Below are 19796 nucleotides of genomic sequence, written 5' to 3' on the forward strand. Positions count from 1 at the left end.
TTCACTGGCGCTCCCAGCTCTGAGGCCATGGCCTGCTGAAAGCAGGTATCTGGGGTTTGTTTGGCTTCTATAATTGAAACTCTGTTGCATCCGGAGCTCAGAGCCAGGCCACGGCAGGTGGGGAACTTTGGCTTCCTCCATCACTGGAGCAAGCAAGCCTCATGTTCGCTTCAGCTGCATGGCTGCTGGCAGCCATCTTTGTTGGCAGTTAATTTGCATATTGCTCTGATTAGCCAATGGGAAGCATAGCAGAGGTACAGTTAATTACCCTTTTTTCTTTTATTAGGATAAGCATTTAGTAGGTCTCCCTAGATTTGCAAAATTAACTACGTTCTCCTTTAATTTCAGGGATACACATTCATTCATCTGTCCTCCCTTCCTAGAAATGGTTAAATTAGCCCTTAAGCCCTGGCTGGTGTGGCTCAGTGGATGGAGCGTCGGCCTGCGGACCAGAGGGTCCAAGGTTTGATTCCATTCAAGGGCACATGCCTGGGTTGCGGACTCAATCCCCAGTAGGGGGCGTGCGGGAGGCAGCCAATCGATGATTCTCTCTCATCGTTGATGTTTCTCTCTCTCTTCCTCTCTGAAATCAATAAAAAAAATTAAACAAAACAAAAAACACCACAATGAATGAAAAACTTTCTTCTCTCTCTTTGTCTCTCTCTCTCTCTCTCCCTCTCCTTTCCTCTCTGAAAACAATAAAAATATATTTAAATAATAATAATAAATAAATAAATTAGCCCTTAATACTTATTTTCACAGAAAATGTTGTATCAATAGCTATGATGAATTATCTTCTGCTCATTTTAACTTCTGAAAACTTCCCTCTGCTTTGTTTAATCAAGTATCATCAGTTTTTTCTTCAAAAGGATTATGGTATGAATTTAAACAAATTCTGAATATGATAGAGCAATATTCACCAACAAAATACAGTACTGATACAACTTTAAAGTATGATTTTGTAAAATTATTTTTAAGTTTAAAAAATAATTTTCTAGGGAAGGTAGGGGAGGGTGGGGGTAAGGGGGAGAGATCAACCAAAGGACTTATACGCAAGCATATAGACCTAACCAATGGACACAGACAACAGGGGTGTGAGGGCATGAGTGGGGGTATGGGGGTAATGTGGGGATAAGGACACATATGTAATAACTTAATCAATAAAAAAATTGAAAAAATAAAATAAAAGGTTTAAAAATAAAAAAAATAATTTTCAATGACAGATACATAACATTTCCAGATAAACTGCTTTTTCTATGCTCACCTACCAACTATATTATAATATTAACAGTTGTGCAGTAACTATGTGCTATTATTTAGAAGTAAAAGTTGTGTTGATATCTATAGTATTCAAATATAAATGTTGAAAATTTTTGGAATGCAAAACATACACTTCTACAATTCTTATAAACTTCATAGCTTTTGTTTCAAATATGCTAATTCCCATAATTACCTGCTGTTCGTTGTATGTATTCAATGTGAAGAGTGGCTTTTGAAGAATAAATTCTTCTTCAGTTCCAATACCCATCCTCGCTTTCGATGCCATTGTATCTGACATCATTCTAACAGGATCAAATTGAGCAACAATAGCAACCTAAAAGAAGAGAAAGCATAGCAACTTGGAACAAGATACAGGTTAAATGCTCTAGGCAATATTATTAATGTGTCATGTCCATTACAGTTCAGAAATTTTATTAAAGAAAAAATCTAAGAGGGGAGAATAGAAAGAATATTAAACCAGGACACTCCAAGAGATCCACAAAGGGGTTAGTAGTTTAAAAACAAATATATTAAAAGGCTGTAAAATATAATTGTTTCTGATGATTGAAATTATAGTTGTTATTACATTTACACAAAAATTTGTCTTTCTTATACAAAGTCACAGGAAATCTTATATAGAAAACCTACATGTTCAAACACCTTGAAAGTAACCAAAAGTAAACAAACAAAAAAACCAGTAATCTTTAACCACCAGCGATCTGTGGCCATAGTGACAACCTCATGAAACTTTCTAGAAAGTTTGATCTGCTTAAACTGAATCTAGAGAGCATATTATTCATGGGTAAAGTTGAGTGTGTTGGCATTATAGGGTCAAATGGGTGAATTTCCATTGTACCAGGCAACTAGATTTCCAGGGGCTGTTATAAACCAGTGCGCCCACTTCTGCTGAAAAACTTTAACCCAAGTGCTCTTGTTCTTTATTATAATTGAAATAATTAAAAACTGTGTCCTGATGAAATAAAGTCACTAATTTTGTAAATCATATGCACAATTTGTAACACCTGTCTGTTAACTCTTAGTCAAGGATTGGCATTAAAGCCCTGCCCAGTGTGGCTCAGACGGCTGAGCATCATTCCATGCACCAAATGGTTGCTAGTTCGATTCCCAGTCAGGGCACATACCTAGGATGCAGGCTCAATCCCAGTAGGCACGTGCAGGAGGCAGCCGACCAATGTTTCCCTTTCACATCCATGTTTCTCTCTCTCTCTCTCTCTCTCTCTCTCCTTCCCTTCATCTCATTCTAAAAATTGATTTTTAAAACTCTTTAAAAATAAAAAAATGTTAAGAGAAAAAATCGAATGATCATTAAAAATGGCACTTTTAATGCATTTATGAACTATAATGACATAACTGGGAATTGAAGATACTTTCATTATTGTAGGTTTCCTGATTAAAATCTTACACTATAGTTCTGAACACGAATTACAGATAATAGGCCCAGATATTTCCTCTTTCCAAGGGTTCACAGATGGAAAAAATTCTAATCATATACATGCTGTAGTTGTCAAAGTTCTATTTTGAACAAGGATGTGTTTAGTAATAGTGACATTAAGTTTTGTCCCCAGAAAGCCATGGGATATACTTATTTGCTAATGACTGAATAATTTAAATATTGTTGAATCTAGCATGACCAGGACTTACATTCCTATGCTTTGAATTTCTCTAATCTATTTTATCAAAGAAGATGAGATGCGTTTATAGCTCCTCTATACCACCTCACCTAACTAGACTTCCTTGGTTTGAATTCAGCCTGAACTTTGCTAGCGGTGTAACTCCAGGGAACCTCTGTGTCTCCTTGGTTTTCCCTTCTATAAAACAGGAATATTAATAACACCTACAGCACAGGGTTTTATAGAGATTAAATGGTTTAAAACCCAAGGGTGTTAATAAGAGGACTTTATACTTAATAAATATTCAAAACATGTAAACAGACATGACTACCAACCTACAAGGGAGGTACTAATATTCCCATTTTTCAGAGGGGGAAATAAAGCAACGGGAGTTAGGTAAAAGGCCTAAGTTCCTTCTGCCAGTGAGTAGCACACCAGGTTGTACCATGTTTGAAGGACACCAGAGGCCAAGTTCCTATCCAAGATTCTATATTGCCTCCACTGGCACTGAACAGAAACCCGTCATTGCCTAACAGCTGGGAAATGGTGCCAGTGGAGACTCCAGAGCTTTTGAGTTAAGCTAATCACTCCCAGGCTAAAAACTCTGAAAAATTGCCAAATAAAACTATTTTATCACATTTCCCAAGTTCTTAAATTTCTGATCTTGCCATGTACTATCTACTTTCTAAACTTTAGCCTACTTTTATTAGGCAAAGCAATGGGAGGCTTTTATTTCTCCATACAGACAAAAAAGTGAGGTTATATTTTTTAAGTGCTTTTTAACATGTTTATTTATTATGGGATATATCCAAACAGAGGTTCCTACCCCAAAGAAGATTATCTCGTTCAAGCTCCACCAATTTTTTGAGGAGAGTAAAATCTTCGGGCTAGATGCAGAGTTTCACTGCTGTAAATGGATACTATTCAGCTATTAAACTGGAGGTAATGTGGATGCATTTAAATCTTGGGAGAGCTTTTTAAAGGTGCTGATAAAGTTCTTTTAATAAACTAAGAAACTGGAAATGGTTCAACATAAACCTAATTGCTCCCCGGAATGAAGATCAGTGTCTCAATTGGGACAAGTTACATTTTATGCAGCAGAACTCCTAAACTAAGCCCGAGGAATAATGCTATTAGGGGCACTTAGCAACATTTTTTCACACCACCCATGAACATTTCAAATTAAAAACACCTGTTTCCTAAGGGCTTCCAGCCGCCTCTCTCTTTCTTCTTCTTCCTGTGCTTCTTGAAGAGCCACCTCTTTTTTCTCCATCAAACGCTTTTCCAATAATTGTTGTCTGTAGTTAACCCTTTAAAAACAATGCACAGGGAAGTTGGGAAAACATCACCATAATCTTGGACATTTTACGGATAAAAGCCGAAGGCCTCTCAGGTTTTGTTTTCAGTTGCTTTTGGTTGATTCCTCATATCCAAACAATAGAAGACATTTGTGGAAAATGCAATTTACTAATAATTCTCATAATAGCAGGAGAAACTACAGGTCATAGGGCAGGCAAATATGGGATAGAATCCAACCCATCTCTTTACTCATTGAAATAATTGTGTTGACTCACAAACTGTCTGTTGGCTGCTGCACCTACAGCTCATTTGAGCCTTCTGATGAGTTTTAACAATTTGAGATTTTTAAAAGGCTATGTTACTTATTAAATATATATATACTTTTAGAAAGAATACTAAATAAAATACTATAATAACATGCCCAAATTATCTTCATTACTAGAACTTAAACCAAACTATTTATATTGCCGCTCATTTTGTCAAAATGCTCTTTCTGTGTGTGTGTGTGTGTGTGTGTGTGTGTGTGTGTGAAGCAACTTTAAAAATGGCACTTGACTGTAGATGGCAGCAAAACATGACTTTGCCTTCGCATTAGGCTTCCATCCTCCTTAACATCAGCAGATATTAGAACAGGGCATAAACAGATGTTTTAATACCTCCCCCTCCCCCAACCTCCCACTCCCCCAGCTCATCTGGCCTTCCACCATTGTCTTTTTTGGGCAGCCTCTCTTACCATCATCTTGTCCAAGCTACTCTTTTACTGAATTACAGAGATGAGATTTGTCTTTTCAAAAAAAGTAGTCACCTGGGTTCTCCAGGGAGTGTGAGGTCATTGCTTCTCTCTTCCATCATTGATGATTTAACTTTACTTGTGACATCAGTCACAAATGTGCTTTCCCCTTGGTGTGTGCACCTGCATTTTCCATGGAAGTATCTTCACTAGACCCTTTTTATTCTGAATCCTGACTATGATTTTCCCTGTGCGACAAGGCTTGTGCTAAGTCCTTTACATGAGTCTAAGTCTCATTCAGATTTCACAGCAGCCCTATGTTGGGATGCCATTATTGATCCCATTTTAAAGATAAAGAGCTGGAAGCATAGACAGATGATGTCACATGTTCACGCTCTCACACCCAGGAAGTGGCAGAGCCAGAGATCAGACCCAGGCAGACCGGCCCCAGGGCCCATGTCCGCCCCTCCCACCCCCATGCGATTAACATTATATGCCCTTTTCTCTTCTTCCCTTCACTCACCTTACTGGCTTGTGAATCCTGACGCCATGCCAAACCCTGTGCTAGGTAATGACTGAGAAAAAGACTGTCCTTGAGAATTCGTAGGTTAACATAGAGATAAAAAGGCAGCAGGGTAGCTAAACAAGGTAAACAGTGCCTTCAGAGAGGTATAAGTAAGGCCTCTGGGGATCTGGGGGAGGGGGAGATGACTGCTTGCTGGGGTGGGGAAAGGACTACTGGTTTAGCAAGAGCTTCACTGAGGAGACAGCACCTGAGCCGGAGCTGGAGGATTAGGAGTCGCAGAGGCAAGGAGGCATGATGGCTGAGCAGGCCGGCCTTGCGGGCAGAGAGCGAGGGATGAGTCAGGGGAGGCGCTCAGGCTGAGCAATGGCAGGGCTGGCATCTCCGAGGGGGTGATTCTCCAGTTCTGTCCCCGGGAGCCTGGCTTGCCCCATCTGGTCACAGCCCTCAGAAGGGAAGAGCTGGGGTGGCCTGCACAGCGTGAGCGAATGACCAGTGATCGGTAAAGACAGGCCCAGGAAAGCATGGGCGGCTGAGCCAGGTCTTTCCCCTCAGGAAGATTTGCTTCTAGGGAAATCCCTTTAAAACCAGGTTGCTCCTGCCCTAGCTGGTTTTGCTCAGTGGATAGGGCGTTGGCCTGCAGACTGATGGATCCCCAGGGGTTCAATTCCGAGTCAGGGCACATGTCCCGGTTGTGAGCTGGACCCCCAGTATGGGGCGTGCAGGAGGCAGCCGATCAATGATTCTCTCTCATCCTTGATGTTTCTTCCACTCTCTCCCTCTCACATCCTCTCTGAAATCAATACAAAATATATTAAAAAAAACACAACAACAAAAAGAAAACCAGGTGGTCCAGAGGCTGGCACTGAAGAGGAAGCCATTGAAGAGGAAGCTCAGAGAGAAGAAGGGAGGGAAGCACGCAGTAAATCCCTGTGGAGGACAAAACCCAGAATGGGATTGGAAAGGGCAATCCTGGTGGCTGTCCTTCCCACCATCTCCTGAATCAGGAGCTGGTACAGTCAGACACACAGACTAGAGAGCCCACAGACCAGATTGCTCCCTTTCCCCGACGCCTCCCTGTCATGGGAAGCTGTATTTCTCATTCTCCCCATTTTCACTAAGGCATCCCTAATGAGGTCATACTCAATTTAAGCCCTGAGTACAAGCGAAGTGAACCACTGCGAAGGTTCGATTAAAAGATACACTGGGATTTGACAATTACCATATGCTAATTCTCAGAACCTCGGGAAAGTTTCTCTCCCTTTGGGAGGCACATGTTGCTTTGTCAGCAACAAAGTTTTATTTGGTTTTTTGGAACTGGACTCGTGAGGAAGAAATTGCAGATAAGAGTAAGGCATTTTGAACCTGTGTCGTAAGAAAGGCTGGTTCGTGGTTTACTTGGAGGCTCATTCATTCATTCCACAAATATATACTGCGTGCCAGCTCTGCATCAATCATTGTGTGAGTCACCGGAGATACAATTTCCACACAAAACACATGCTCCTGTCCTCACAGAAGCGGCAACCTAATGGGAATACAAAGACCAAGGCAATTATGACAAGGATGGCTCTTGCTCTTGCTCTAATGGGACGATGGGTCAGAGGCTGTGAGAGAGGTACCTCTGCCAGGCTTAGAACATCCAGGGGAGCATCCAAAAGGCAGTGAGTGCTCTCAACTTTAGACCCAAAACTGAAGCAGGAATTCACCAGAGGGGTAGTTGGGATTTTCCAGGCAGGAAAACAAACAAACAAACAAAAAACAATGAGAGAAGGAGCTAAACCTTCCTGGATCTTCAAGGTCATGTTAGGGGATTTTGTTTTCATATCAATAACAAGGAGACTAAAAAAGTTTGAAAGGGGAAAGGGATGATGACAGGTCCCAAGATCTGGCCTGGAGAAGTGGATGGGGAACCTTACCCATGGCATGGAATTGAGGCCATGGGGCAGATGTACCCATCAGGACTAGAGTAGGCATACCTCGCTGTATTGTGCTTAGCAGATATTGCCTATTTTACAAATTGAAGTCAAGACCCCACAACCAACATAAAGATTACAACTCACTTTATTGAAAAACTTGCTTTATTGGGGTGGTCTACCATGGAACCCCCACTATCCCAAGGTATGTCTGTGTAGAGCAGGGGGTCCTCAAACTGCAGCCCATCGAAAACATTTATCCGGCCTGCCGGGTGTTTTTGCCGCCGCTGTGTGCATAGGATTTTGTTCATAGTTTTTTTTTAAACTATAGTCCGGCCCTCCAACGGTCCGAGGGACAGTGAACTGGCCCCCTGTTTAAAAAGTTTGAGGACCCCTGGTGTAGAGTAAGAAGAAAAGTTGGCCTAAGATTGATTCCCAAGGAAATAACACTTATAAAGGGACAGAAGAAGAGGAAATTCTCTGGGAGAAATAGGAAAAATGGTGCCAAAGAAGCTAAGGAAAATGGGATTGGTGATACCAAATGCTATGAGAAGATCAATTATAATCCAAGGTATTTTTTGGATTAAGTAACAGGGAGCCATTGGTGATCTTGACAAAAGCAATCAATAGAGAGGTGGCTAAAGAATTAGTGGGAGGAGAGGAAGGAAAAGAGGAGTGGAGACCAGAGAGAGTAGAGACCACACGTTCAGTAAGACCTATGCAAAGGGGGGAGGGGGGGGCGCAGGGAAGGAGATAATAGAGGGGTGCCTAAGAAAGCACAAAGCTGACCACTGGCTCTAACGTGGTCAAGATTACTCTGATTCCCTTAAAGATCTGCCACAGGAAAATTTAAGAAAACAGGAGACACACTCAAATTCTTTTTTTCCCAGGTGCTATGGTTTAAACTCAAATAGTAATTCACTTCAAAGGGCGGTAACTCTTGGTGACTCTTTCTTCTTCCTCTCTGGATAGAAAAACTCTCTGCCTAAAAAGAAGTGATGCAGAAAAACTTCTGAAGAACGCCAAATACTCATTTATGGAGAAAGAAAATTAGCAACGTAGTGAAGTCAATCATTTGGAAAATTTTCCATGTAAATACCTTTAGCCATTTGGGGTAGTGGATTTTCTCCAAGTTAAACTGCTGCTATGAAAGTCAATGTCAGAAAGTGGCTAAACTCAAAGGTCTTTAAGTTGTGCCCTGAATTCCCAAACAGAATCCCAGAGAGGCATTTTCAACTTCTCTTGGGGAAAGAGAAGCATCGTATTGTACAAAAGCAACAGCTGCTGTAGAATCAGGCACAGCATTAGCAATAACCTGAGAAGGATGTATGTAAGCTTCCAGGCCTGAGTGTAGTTGAAGGGACAGGAAGCTTTCATGGAGAAGTGGAGAATTTACAGATCATTTAGGAGACTTCTTTCTGTGCGTCCTGCACTCTAAGAGATAAATGCATATGATTTGGAATCACCCTGGGCTTCAGTGAACCTTCAGTAAGAACTTGGCAAATTCTTTCATAGCACAGAATCTTGAACTCTCTTTATCTGGAGCCCCAAGTAACATCAAATCTAAAAAGAAGCTACAGAAAGCAAGAGGGGAATGAGAGACTTCTAAAGAACAGCTGATAGTGGCAGGTTCTACATTTAAAAAGAATGCTTTAAGCAGTAAGTAAAGCAACCTAAAGATATGTCTTAATTAGAGTATTCTAATTCTAATTAAGTATTGAACTTTCCCTCCTTTCTCCCAATGTTTCAGGGAAGTAATTTGCCCTACCGAATTAAAGGCAGTTTTATAAACAAACGTGCTACTCAGTGTTTAGGTCATGTGGCTTACTCAACATTGAACATGAAATCGTTTAACAGGCGCATGCCCTTAGTGCTACTGCCAGAGGTATTTTGCCTGCTGGGAGATTCATTTTTAGCTCAAACTCACTCAGAAAGTTGTTCTTGCCACCAAGCAGAAAGAATCTCGATTAGCCAATAGGGCATTTAAACAAAGGAGAATGTTCAGATCAAAAGATAGGTGGGGCAGGTGGCAGGACCCCAAAAAGTGGGGGGAAGAGAGGAGGAAAAAGAGAGGTGGGCCCAGAGAAAAGGAGGAAAATTATATAACTGGTTACTCACATCAGAGGGCATAACCTGTCTAATGAAAATGGCAATGAGGTCCGACTCAATGGTGATTCTGGCTAAGGGGAAAAGCAGGGGCCAATTTCTACAAAGATGAAGTGAATCCTAATACAAGGCAGTGACATCCTGGTACAGATGGGTGTGGGACGAGAACAAAGAGGATTCATTGAGAATTCCCAGAACTAGGACCTGAACCCAGGCCAGCCCCAAACAGTGACCATTCTTCCAGCTCAGAGCACGTACTGGTTCCTTTGTGAGGTGTAAAAGCAATTTCCTATTGGGACCCATTCTTTAATGGATGAATTTAATTAGTCAACATAGTTGTTTGAGCAACTTCTATATGCCAAGCACTGCCCCAGGTGCTCAAGATACAATAGTAAAAAATAAAAAACAGACAAAGATTCCCGCCCTCTTAAGTCTTGCATTATGTGGGCTTTGTTCCATATAAGCATGCCTCAATTAACACTCTAGTAAAATGAACAGAGTTGTTCTCAACAAATTGTTTTTCAATTCATCACAAAGCCCTAAATTAGAGAGCCTATTCTCACATAATAACAGAACGATGGTTCTTAGCAATGTCATTAGCATCGCTGGGACTCACAAACTCTAATGCCAAGGCCCAGCCAGACTAATTAGATCAGGATCTGGTGGTGGGCCCAATCACTGGTATTTTTAAAATTTATAGTTGCCTCAGATGATGCTAATGTGAGCCTGGGCTGAGAACCAATGCCACCGGTCCCAGTGGTTCCCTAACTGGAACTAACATCAGGATCATCAGGAGGGCTAGTAAAATGCAGACTGCTGGACCACCTCCAGTTTCTGATTCAGTAGTAATGAGGCGGTGGAGGGGGTGGGTAAAGGGTTTCAAACTTTTGCATTTCTAACAAGTTTCAGGTGATGTTGATTCTGCTGATCTGGGGACCACAATTTGAGGACTACAGCACAGATAAGTAATTCAGATTAGAGGGACTCTACCTGACTATCGTTATCAAGATAAAACCAGGCATAAATTGCTACCTAGATGGGACTTATTTCTGATTGCACACGTGGAACGTCACAGTTATATGCCTCAGGATTGTTCCAAACTAGACATTCCTGTTTTGTTGCTTCAGATGTTCAAGAGTAGAATTTTTCAACCTCACCCCTCCCCACACCCCAAAACACATGGATGACAGGTTCCCCCAGTGACAGTGGCCCTCTGAGGCTTGGGTCAGTGTTGGTGATGGGCAGCCGCAACAATGGCTGTCACCGAACTTCTTTCTTTCCCTCTGATGGACAAAACACTGGTATATCCTGATGACAGTTGAAAACCTCAGGCAACTGGTGATATTTAAAGGATCTATTCAGTAAAATCAAAGAAGGAAGAAGTAACTTGAAAGCAATTCAGCCTTAAAAAGGAGGTGTGAGGCACTTGCTTTGAGAATAGTCCTTAAAACTCTAAGGGGGTGGGTGTTTTATCATGCTGGATATGAAAACCCATAAATGAGGGTGAAGTACATTTTCTCAATGGTTACAATCAGTCCCAACCTAGCTGTCTGAGTTCGCTTGAGTTGGAAGTGCAGAGTTATAAACAGCTGGGAAACAGGGACTTAAACCTGGGAATTTAGAGCTGAGCCGAGGACAATATGTGAGGAGGGTGTTACTGGAACAAGGCTGCAAATATCATATTAGCCCTTTCCCCAAATTAGTGCAGAATGACATTTCTGCCACAATTTATGTATCCTCTTCTTTTTGAAGTAATCCTAACTCTTTCCATCTAGCTCTCAGTAATCCTTTTATTTCCTTAGATGTCCTCGGAATTTTCCTAGAATAGTTCTTTTCAATCACATTTCAAACATGGGTATAGAGAGTAAGAGGTACATTGTCTGTAGGGAATCCTATATAATAAAAGGCTAATATGCAAATCGCCCAAACAGTGCAACAACCAGTCACTATGATGTGTACTGACCACCAGGGGGCAGGCACTCAATGCAGGAGCTGCCCCCTGGTGGTCAGTGCATTCCCACAGGGAGAGCACTGCTCAACCAGAAGCCAGGCTCATGGCTGGCAAGTGCAGCAGCAGTGACGGGAGCCTCTCCCGCCTCCGTGGCAGCGCTAAAGATGTCTGACTGCAGGCTTAGGGAGCGGGCCTAAGCCATCAGTCAGACATCCCTTGAGGGCTCCTGGATTCAAGAGGGCACAGGCCGGGCTGAGGGCCACCCCCCCCCAAGGGCATGCACTGGGCCTCTAGTCTATATATATAAAAACCTAAGTGACCAAATGACTGGTCGCTATGATGCGCACTGACCACCAGGGGGCAGACACTCAATGCAGGAGCTGCCCCCTGGTGGTCAGTGCGCTCCCACAACCAACCTCCCATGGCTGGCCAACCTCTCACTGACCCTTCCCCCAGCCGGCCGGCGGGCACTCATCTGCCCCAATCAGGACTGGGTGAGATGGCCCCCCAGGCCTAGGGACCCCACCCGTGCACAAATTTGTGCGCTGGGCCTCTATTTAAAAATAATAATACTGATAGAGTCCTGTCATGTGTTTTTAATTGCCATGCACCAGCAAGTCTGAACAAAGTTAGTGATCAAATATGCCCTCCACTGGAACACACAACCCTCTTTCACTCCACTCTCCATTGCTCCTTTGAAAGGTTTTCCTTAATTGAAAACCAGTGCCTCCCAGATGACGCTACTTCCATTGCTACCCTTTGAAAAAGTCAGCGGAGGAGGTTTCCCAATGACAATTCCAAAAAAGTTCTACCTAATGACTTTGGGATTAGATCATCCTCATTCTAAATGGGTTCTTGGAATCAACTGCTAGCTGCTCAGGTCACAGTGCCTAACATTACTGAGGGTTATTCAAAACTATGCCCTTGATCCCCAATATCATTCACTTCTCTCTGCTTTAACAGCCACTCCTTAGACCGAACTTGAGCTTGGCATCACCTAGAATTAACTGTTCCCCTGTCAAAATCTTAAACTGGGGGATTCAGTTCTGATGCCAATATCCAAAGTCACTGCATATATTTGATAGAGATATGCATTGTACCACGCTAGGAATGGACTACCTGCAGACTTCCTATCTTCCTGATGTTCTCACTCGACCTTACTCAGCCTGCTGCCTTAGCTTACCAAGCTCACCATTTTCCTGCAATATTTATTAACTGTGTACTATGTACCAGGCTAGATCTCCCCTCATGAAGATTATTGTCATTTCACCTCTTCCCTTTCCCCCAGATTATAAGATACAATCAGACTTTACTTCATTCTCTCGCAGCTTGGGATCCCTGGGTCTCTCTCTTCAAGGGCATCATCACCAATATCCTTTAATTATCTCATCTTCTTTTCTTTCCACACCTGCCCTACCAACTCTCAGCCCTAATTCCTTGTTGAATTTATTACACACTTATTAGGTTGAACCTTAATTAGACATTCAACACTCCTCCAGTATCACTTTATTTACCCCCAGATGATTGACGTTCTCCATATGTTTCTCCCTCTTAGCAGAAAACCTCACCTCTTACATTATTGAAAAGAAAGGCCACTAAACATCCATTTCCCCAACACACTTTGTGCACTTCCAATCTTGTCAAGAGTCATCTTCATTCATTCCTTGCTCCTTACTCCTGGGCTTTTAATTCCATAAACCTAGTTGTCTCCAGGATCCTGCTTTCCTGTTTCTTCAGTCTCTCCCTCTCTCATGTTACCTTTTTATCTCCAACAACTATCATAGTGCTTAACAGAAGGCATGTGCCAATACATGAAAAAATAATGAATGAATTTAAAAAGTTATGGAACGTATTCAATGGAATTTCTTCAGTTGTAGGTAAATCACAGGATACAGTAATTGATGAAATAAAAACTTATGAATAAATTCAAGATATACTTTTCTATTAATTAGTCAGTAGGTATTCCTTTGTAAAATATGTAGTTATCTGAGAAGTTTAAATAGAAGTTGAATCGCTGAAGAGCAAATCAGGTGTCTAGTTCCTTTGGACAAATAAGAACCCTGAGTGCTAAAAGGCAAATCAGACATGACATCCACGACACAGACTTGCTGGTACTGTGGTGTTGGAGGGGAAGCACAAGCCGGAATGGCATGTGGCTTTAGGGAATTATTTATTATGAACTGAAATTTATAAGGCTACCTGGACAGACCAGCATTTATTTGCCTAATTGCCTCCCTACATTCACTTATGCAACATACTTATATTAAGTGCCATTTATAAATGTGTAAAAATCATATGATACAAAACATAAGAAAAGCCCAGAGCAACCGGAAACACCTATCAAGTAAATAACAGCAGAGCCTACATCTGGGTTTTATAATACATACCGGAGCTCAACACTTGTCATCATATGATTTCACTAAGAAAAGCTACTTGCCATTCGACACTAATTGGGTAATTTGCACTGTGACTCTGGAATTCGCAAATGATTTATGGTAGAAAAAATTTACTTCATAATTAATATGTATTGCATTTTTAAAATCCTTAAGATGCTATAAGTATTTTATTGGATATAAAAGAGAAGCTCACATTGAGGGTTTTTCTCACAATATTGGAAGCTTTCTTTAAATTCTTTTCCCATTTTGATTTATTAAGAAAAATAAATGATTTAAAGGTAAGAAAATGACAAGCATGGGTGATTCATTTTATTGGAGTTTTAAAAATAATTCTTATAGATACATATAATTTCTGACCTCCCAAATTTCAGTGAGTGTTTTCAGAATCACAAATGCTGAAAGAAGCATTGCTTTAGTGTGAAACTTTAAAAAGCCATGTTATTAAAGTACTGATCTGTTATCAGATCTGTTAATAAAGATCTGTTACCAGATCATAATATTTCCATCTGGCTTTATCTATTTTCCACTTCTGCCTTAATTGGTCCTCATTTCCCAGAGACAGACATGGGCATTATTCTGATGGACCTGGTTTCTCTTCTTCAAGACTGGTGGTGGGATGGCACTGACATAACAAAAGAAACTACCTTCGTCTCCCTCAAACAAATGACTTACTAGTAAGTAAGCTTAATAAAACCTGCCTTCCCTAATGCTGTTTGAAAACCCCCCCTTACCTTCTGCTTCTTCCTTCCAGGGCTCTCAGAACTTCTGTAGACAGCAAACATCAAAGGGACCAAAGATTCCTATAGTGATTCAGCCACGAACGGCAGAGAGGAAACCCTGATTGCCGTCCAGCCCAGGCGACATCAGCAAAGAGACTTCACAAACACCCTCTTAAAATTTGAGGTTTAAAACAAGTCAGTGTCACAGAAAGGTTACTGTCATAAACACCTTTGAGGGCTTGTTTCCTTCCTCCCTCCCCCCTCCCTCAAATTCCCCCATCCCCTCAGTCTACAAACATTTTTTTTTTTTTACCAAAACTTTTGGTTAGGCATTTTAAATATGTCTTTTAAAAAACAAATGATAATATATATTTAGTTTTGGGAGTGACGTTCTGTGTGCTTTTGTCCTTGGCTCCCTCCAATGCTGACTGAATCCCCCTGCACTTGAGTTTCTGCCTTCAAGTGTCAACTCGCTTCCCCAGGGACTTGCTGCCAAGCCACGCCTGTCTGGGTCTCCTTTAGGTCTCAGCTCAGCCTGCAGGACTGAGCTCTGGAATCATTCATCCTCCCTCTTTTCTTTAGAGATAGTCACCTCCACAAAGCAGGAACCCCAAAGCCCTGGCAGGTGAGCCCTGGCCTTGGGTCTCGGGGGACAGGGCCCGTCCCTGGTACAAGCTTGTTGAGCTCCACTGCCTGAAGGCAGTTTCTCAGGTGAGATGCTACAGTGTCTGTGCTACAAAGGCTGTCACTTGAGGCCACGAGAGACATGAGTGGCTTCCCCCAGAGCCCAGGCAGATACATAAAGTTGGAAACAGCATTATTGGCTACACTGACAGCAACACAACTTTACCGGAGAAGATAAAATAATAGTCTGGACAGAGAGCCAGATAAATATACAAATCACACCTACGTCGCTGATCCTCAGTCCCATTTTTAAAAAATGCATAGAGTTTCTCAACAGCACTATTTAGGTTTGGGCAGAACTAAATCACCCAAAACCCTCTACTTTCCTTTCCTAAATTAAGCTGAAGATGTCCATGCCCTTATTCCTTGGGACCTCTCTTTGGCTGGCTTTCAAAGGAAATGGAGAGATTCCTAGAGGAGGGTTAGATAGGAGCCAGAGAAGAAGAATAAAGCAGACTTACAAAAATGCACAACTTGTACAATTTAACATTATATCAGAATTTAATTAATTCTCAGACTTGGGGGGTGAGTGGGGAGACGACAGATAGGCTGGAAGAAAAATAGGGCCGAGTTTCCTAAGCCAGTTCATGGTATAAAAAGAACAGATAATTCATTTTTATGGGATTTTATTTTCATGAAAGTTACAACAGCCAAGTCCTGCTCTATCTAGACACGAAGAAGGGGCTGTGTCTCTTTGTTCCCATTTTGCACAGAGTAAAGCAATGACCTGAGAGGCCCCTTAGGAAGGAGAGTTCTCTCTGGTCCCAAGAATGTCACAGGAGTGGAGCTCAGAAGACAGACAGACCTGGCTCTCCCAGGGAGCCTGCTCATGGTCCCCCAAACGGCGAGCCCACCGCTAATTCCACTTAGTCCACAGTAAGCTGACAAAGGGACATGAATCTTGCTCCTCAGAGGTAGATTCTTCACTCTAATCCAAGCTCCTGGGCAACCCAAGGCCTGGACAGCAAAACAAAGGCTATTTCATTCTCTCTCAACGCTATAAGCTGACTGTCCACACAATTCCAATATCTCACAGATACAGCCAACCTTGTCACATATATAAAAAGCAACTCACATGTTCTCTCTGGGTGACTCTAAATTTTAATCTTTATTGTCCTCTCCCAGATGTCACAGCTCCTCTCTGCCAGGTTCCCTGTTATTTCAAGAGACAAGAATATTCCCTAAGGCCTCCGTTTGAATATACATCTTTCTGAGATCATGTCCCTGGTTTCCCCGAAGATTGTCACATCAATAAATCTATCTTCTGCCTGGATCCTTGGTTCTGAAAATAATTTTATCACCTTAGCCAGGCACAGCCAACATTTCTCTCTTCCATGTATTCTTCAGTTAAAGAAGAAAATCTTGCTTAGACTGCTCCCTTTCTACGGATGAAAACATTCATATGCAAAGCTCGGTATCATTGCAAATGGAGACAAGTCTTTTTGCAAAGAGACCAATTGCCACACCTGGGCCGTTGCCTGAGCCTGGTCCAACATAATATCAGTTATGTCCGTTACCTGGAAGCCCTAGGAAGGTCTGATTTGTGGAGCAATAGTCTGACAGATCATAAGGATTAACATGCACCAAAAGCTCCCGGTATTTAAAAAAAAAAAAAAAGCATCCACAAGACTTGCTGTTTTAGAGACATTCGGAGCTTTTCAAGCCCACACACACTCAGATAGTACTGATAATCCTCTCTGTGTTTGTGGGATTTGGAAGAGCTACAAAGAATAAAGAGCCATAATATTGTGACAAAGTGATGTGTTCTTGTCTTTGTGCAAATGTTTGGACTCCCCCACCCTAACATCATAAATACAAGAACATGTGAGTACATAAAAAATTTATAGGAATACAATAGATAAAATACCCATACTTATTTGGTATATATAAAGTAATGTATTTTTAAATTACCTATTTGTATAGAACTTTACAGTTTTCAAGGTATTCCCTCATACATTAACAAGACAGATTTAGTAACATGATTACTCAACTAATAATTAAACAGTGTCTCCCCACTTCTCTTGATGATATGAGAGAGGGCATCAGCAATTAAACTTTGTATTTAACTAGGATTTATGCCCCATCTGCTTCCAAACAAAATTTGAAATTATAAATATTATTAAACCCAAGGTAAAATGTCAACATTCAAAATCAAAGATTACAAAAACAAACAAACAAACAAAAAAAAAACAAGTAAAAGAAGTAGAGATTTCCAAGCAACTATGACAGGTTGTGACAGCTGGGCCATGAATTTTCCTCGCAAGGAGTCGGCATTTGCTCGCCAGGTGAAATGCTGAACCCCTGGGGCCGCTTAGCAGTATGTCTCCAGACGCGTCTCACCAGCAGGCCCCTGCATTAATTATCCTGCTGCAGTTCCCAGAAAGTGGTTGGTAAGCCAACTGCGTTGGAATGTTCAATGATGCTTATTTTCTAAATGCAGATTCCTGGGCCTGACTGAAGAACACTGCTGGTAGGATCCTGGGGTTGATATTTTCACATACCCACCACTCACCAGGTGATATTTTTGCTGTCTAATGTTTGGAAACCACTGCTTTTCTGGGATTGGTGCCTGCTGCATGGGGATGATAGGAAACCCAGCATCAGGAAGTAGAGAATTGTCTTAGTGATCAGCCCCTTGTACACGGCTGTGTGTGCCTTCTTATTTCTGCCTTGTGCTCATGAAGCTTTCAAACGCCTGGTTCACTGCCCACTTGGTATTTGACTTTGAATGGTCGCGTGTGTTTGGCCTCTTCTGAGGTACTGGTGTTACTCTCCTTCCAGCACCCTGTCTCCTTCATTGGCAACTTCTTTTTTTATTCCTGCCACAGACTCTTGATATCTGCGTATGTTCCATTACCTGCTGGTTACTCCTAAGCTCACGTTGATAGCTCTGCACATAAGACCGCCTCTACTTATCTCACTTGGGATCAATTTACTCCACAGCTGTTCATGGGAACATGTGAGACACTGCCTCCCCAGCGTCTGGCCAGCGATGCCCGGATGTGGGCCTGGGTATGAGGAATGATCTGTTCTCTGCTCATTAATATTTCCAGTTCATGGGCCTTATTGGATTATTCTCTATATTTGAGGTACACATCTTATATGCTTTTCCTACTCTCCAGATGCTCTTCGACACAGTCAATGACCCTGTTACTCTCCACTTTCCTCCATACACTCATTGGCTTTTACTACTGTCTTTGGATTTTCCCCCTATGTTTGCCAATTTCACATGAAAGTACATCCAACATCCTGACTTTAAAGTTTATGGTCCTATTTCTGCACTGACATTATCAGTTCTCTATTCGCATAATTGGGAACTCAACATCGTTTAACAGTCATTGGTCTCCCAAGTTTTTCCTCCTATTTTCTGTAAATTTTTGTCTTTTCTTTTAGACAGCTCTGGTCGGGGATGGTTTGGGGGGAGGGAAGAGATTGAGCAAAAAAGAAAAAAAAAGAGAAATCATGGACATGGACAACAGTGTGGTGATTGTGAGGGGGAGGTAGAGGTGGAAGAGGGCATAGAGGGGATGGAAAAAATAGCATAAAACAATTTATGCACTAAATAATAATAATGAAGTAGGCTCGTATTTAGTGATGTAAAAGATTTCAAATATTTTCTCTACCTTTGAGAACTATCCTTTGTCCATAGCTCAGAGCCTCTCTTTCTGGTCATAGACTGCCCAGGAAATCATCTTTAAAAGATCATATACAGCACATACTAGTACTGAGAAATTTATATGTTTGACTTTGCTTCCAAAGCTACCAGTATCATCAAAAGACCAGAGGAAACATTATCTCCAGTCTGCTACTCAAGAAGTAGAAAAACCTTCCACTGTTCTTCAAAGTGACCATCCAAGTCGAAACAAGTGAGGTTTCTGGTGAGAGCATGAGGTTTAGGACCTCACTTCTGAACTTGGGGAGAGTTCACAGGGGAGACAGCACAGTGGGTAGGGCATAGCAGGTCTGCACACGCAATTCCACAGCAATCCGTAAGGAACCACAATTATCTCTTCATGGGACTTAGTCGTGTAATTTCTTCCATCTGCTGGGTGCCTGTGAACCCTACTCAGTTGCCAGAGCTGCCTCCCACCAGCTACACAGAGCCGGTTGCTAAATTTTTAGGACTTTAGCAAGCTAGCTGTTAAACACAGCCACTAATAAACATTAAGTTATATAAACTTAAAAGGAAATAAAAACAAAGGTAACAAAGACTCAAAATTCATTTCCCAATTATTTTACTATTATCCACGCCTTGGGGTTATTTATGTCTATTATATCTGTATGATAGAAATCTACACTAATAAAAGAGAAAAATGGTAATTGGCATATGACGCTACCTTTTCATTGGCTAATCAGGGCTATATGCAAATTAACTGCCAACTAAGATTGGAAGTTAACTGCCAACTAAGATTGGCAGTTAACTGCCAACAAGATGGCGGTTAATTTGCATATGTAGGCACAATGCAGGGAGGCTAAAGGGAAAGCAGGAAGAAGCCCCCTGCCACTGACAGTGATCGGAAACCCAGCGGGGAGCTAAGAGCCGCCTTTGCCCTGCCCCCCAGCCATGATCAGAGAATCAGGCGC

At 41.8% G+C, this 19796-nt stretch overlaps 1 protein-coding gene across 1 annotated transcript in view; it reads right to left on the reverse strand.

Moving 5' to 3' along the window:
- The window catches only part of CCDC148 (coiled-coil domain containing 148), a 180381-nt gene that overhangs the window by 3943 nt on the left and 156642 nt on the right, over nucleotides 1-19796 (reverse strand). The window contains exons 12-13 of the mRNA XM_015566302.1: nucleotides 4084-4201; nucleotides 1454-1594 (exon numbers count right to left, since the gene is read on the reverse strand). Of these exons, the coding sequence (XP_015421788.1) occupies nucleotides 1454-1594; nucleotides 4084-4201 (259 nt within the window). The remainder of the gene's footprint in view (nucleotides 1-1453; nucleotides 1595-4083; nucleotides 4202-19796) is intronic.

Source organism: Myotis davidii, unplaced genomic scaffold (assembly GCF_000327345.1).
Source record: "Myotis davidii unplaced genomic scaffold, ASM32734v1 scaffold433, whole genome shotgun sequence".
Taxonomy (NCBI): Eukaryota; Metazoa; Chordata; class Mammalia; order Chiroptera; family Vespertilionidae; genus Myotis; species Myotis davidii.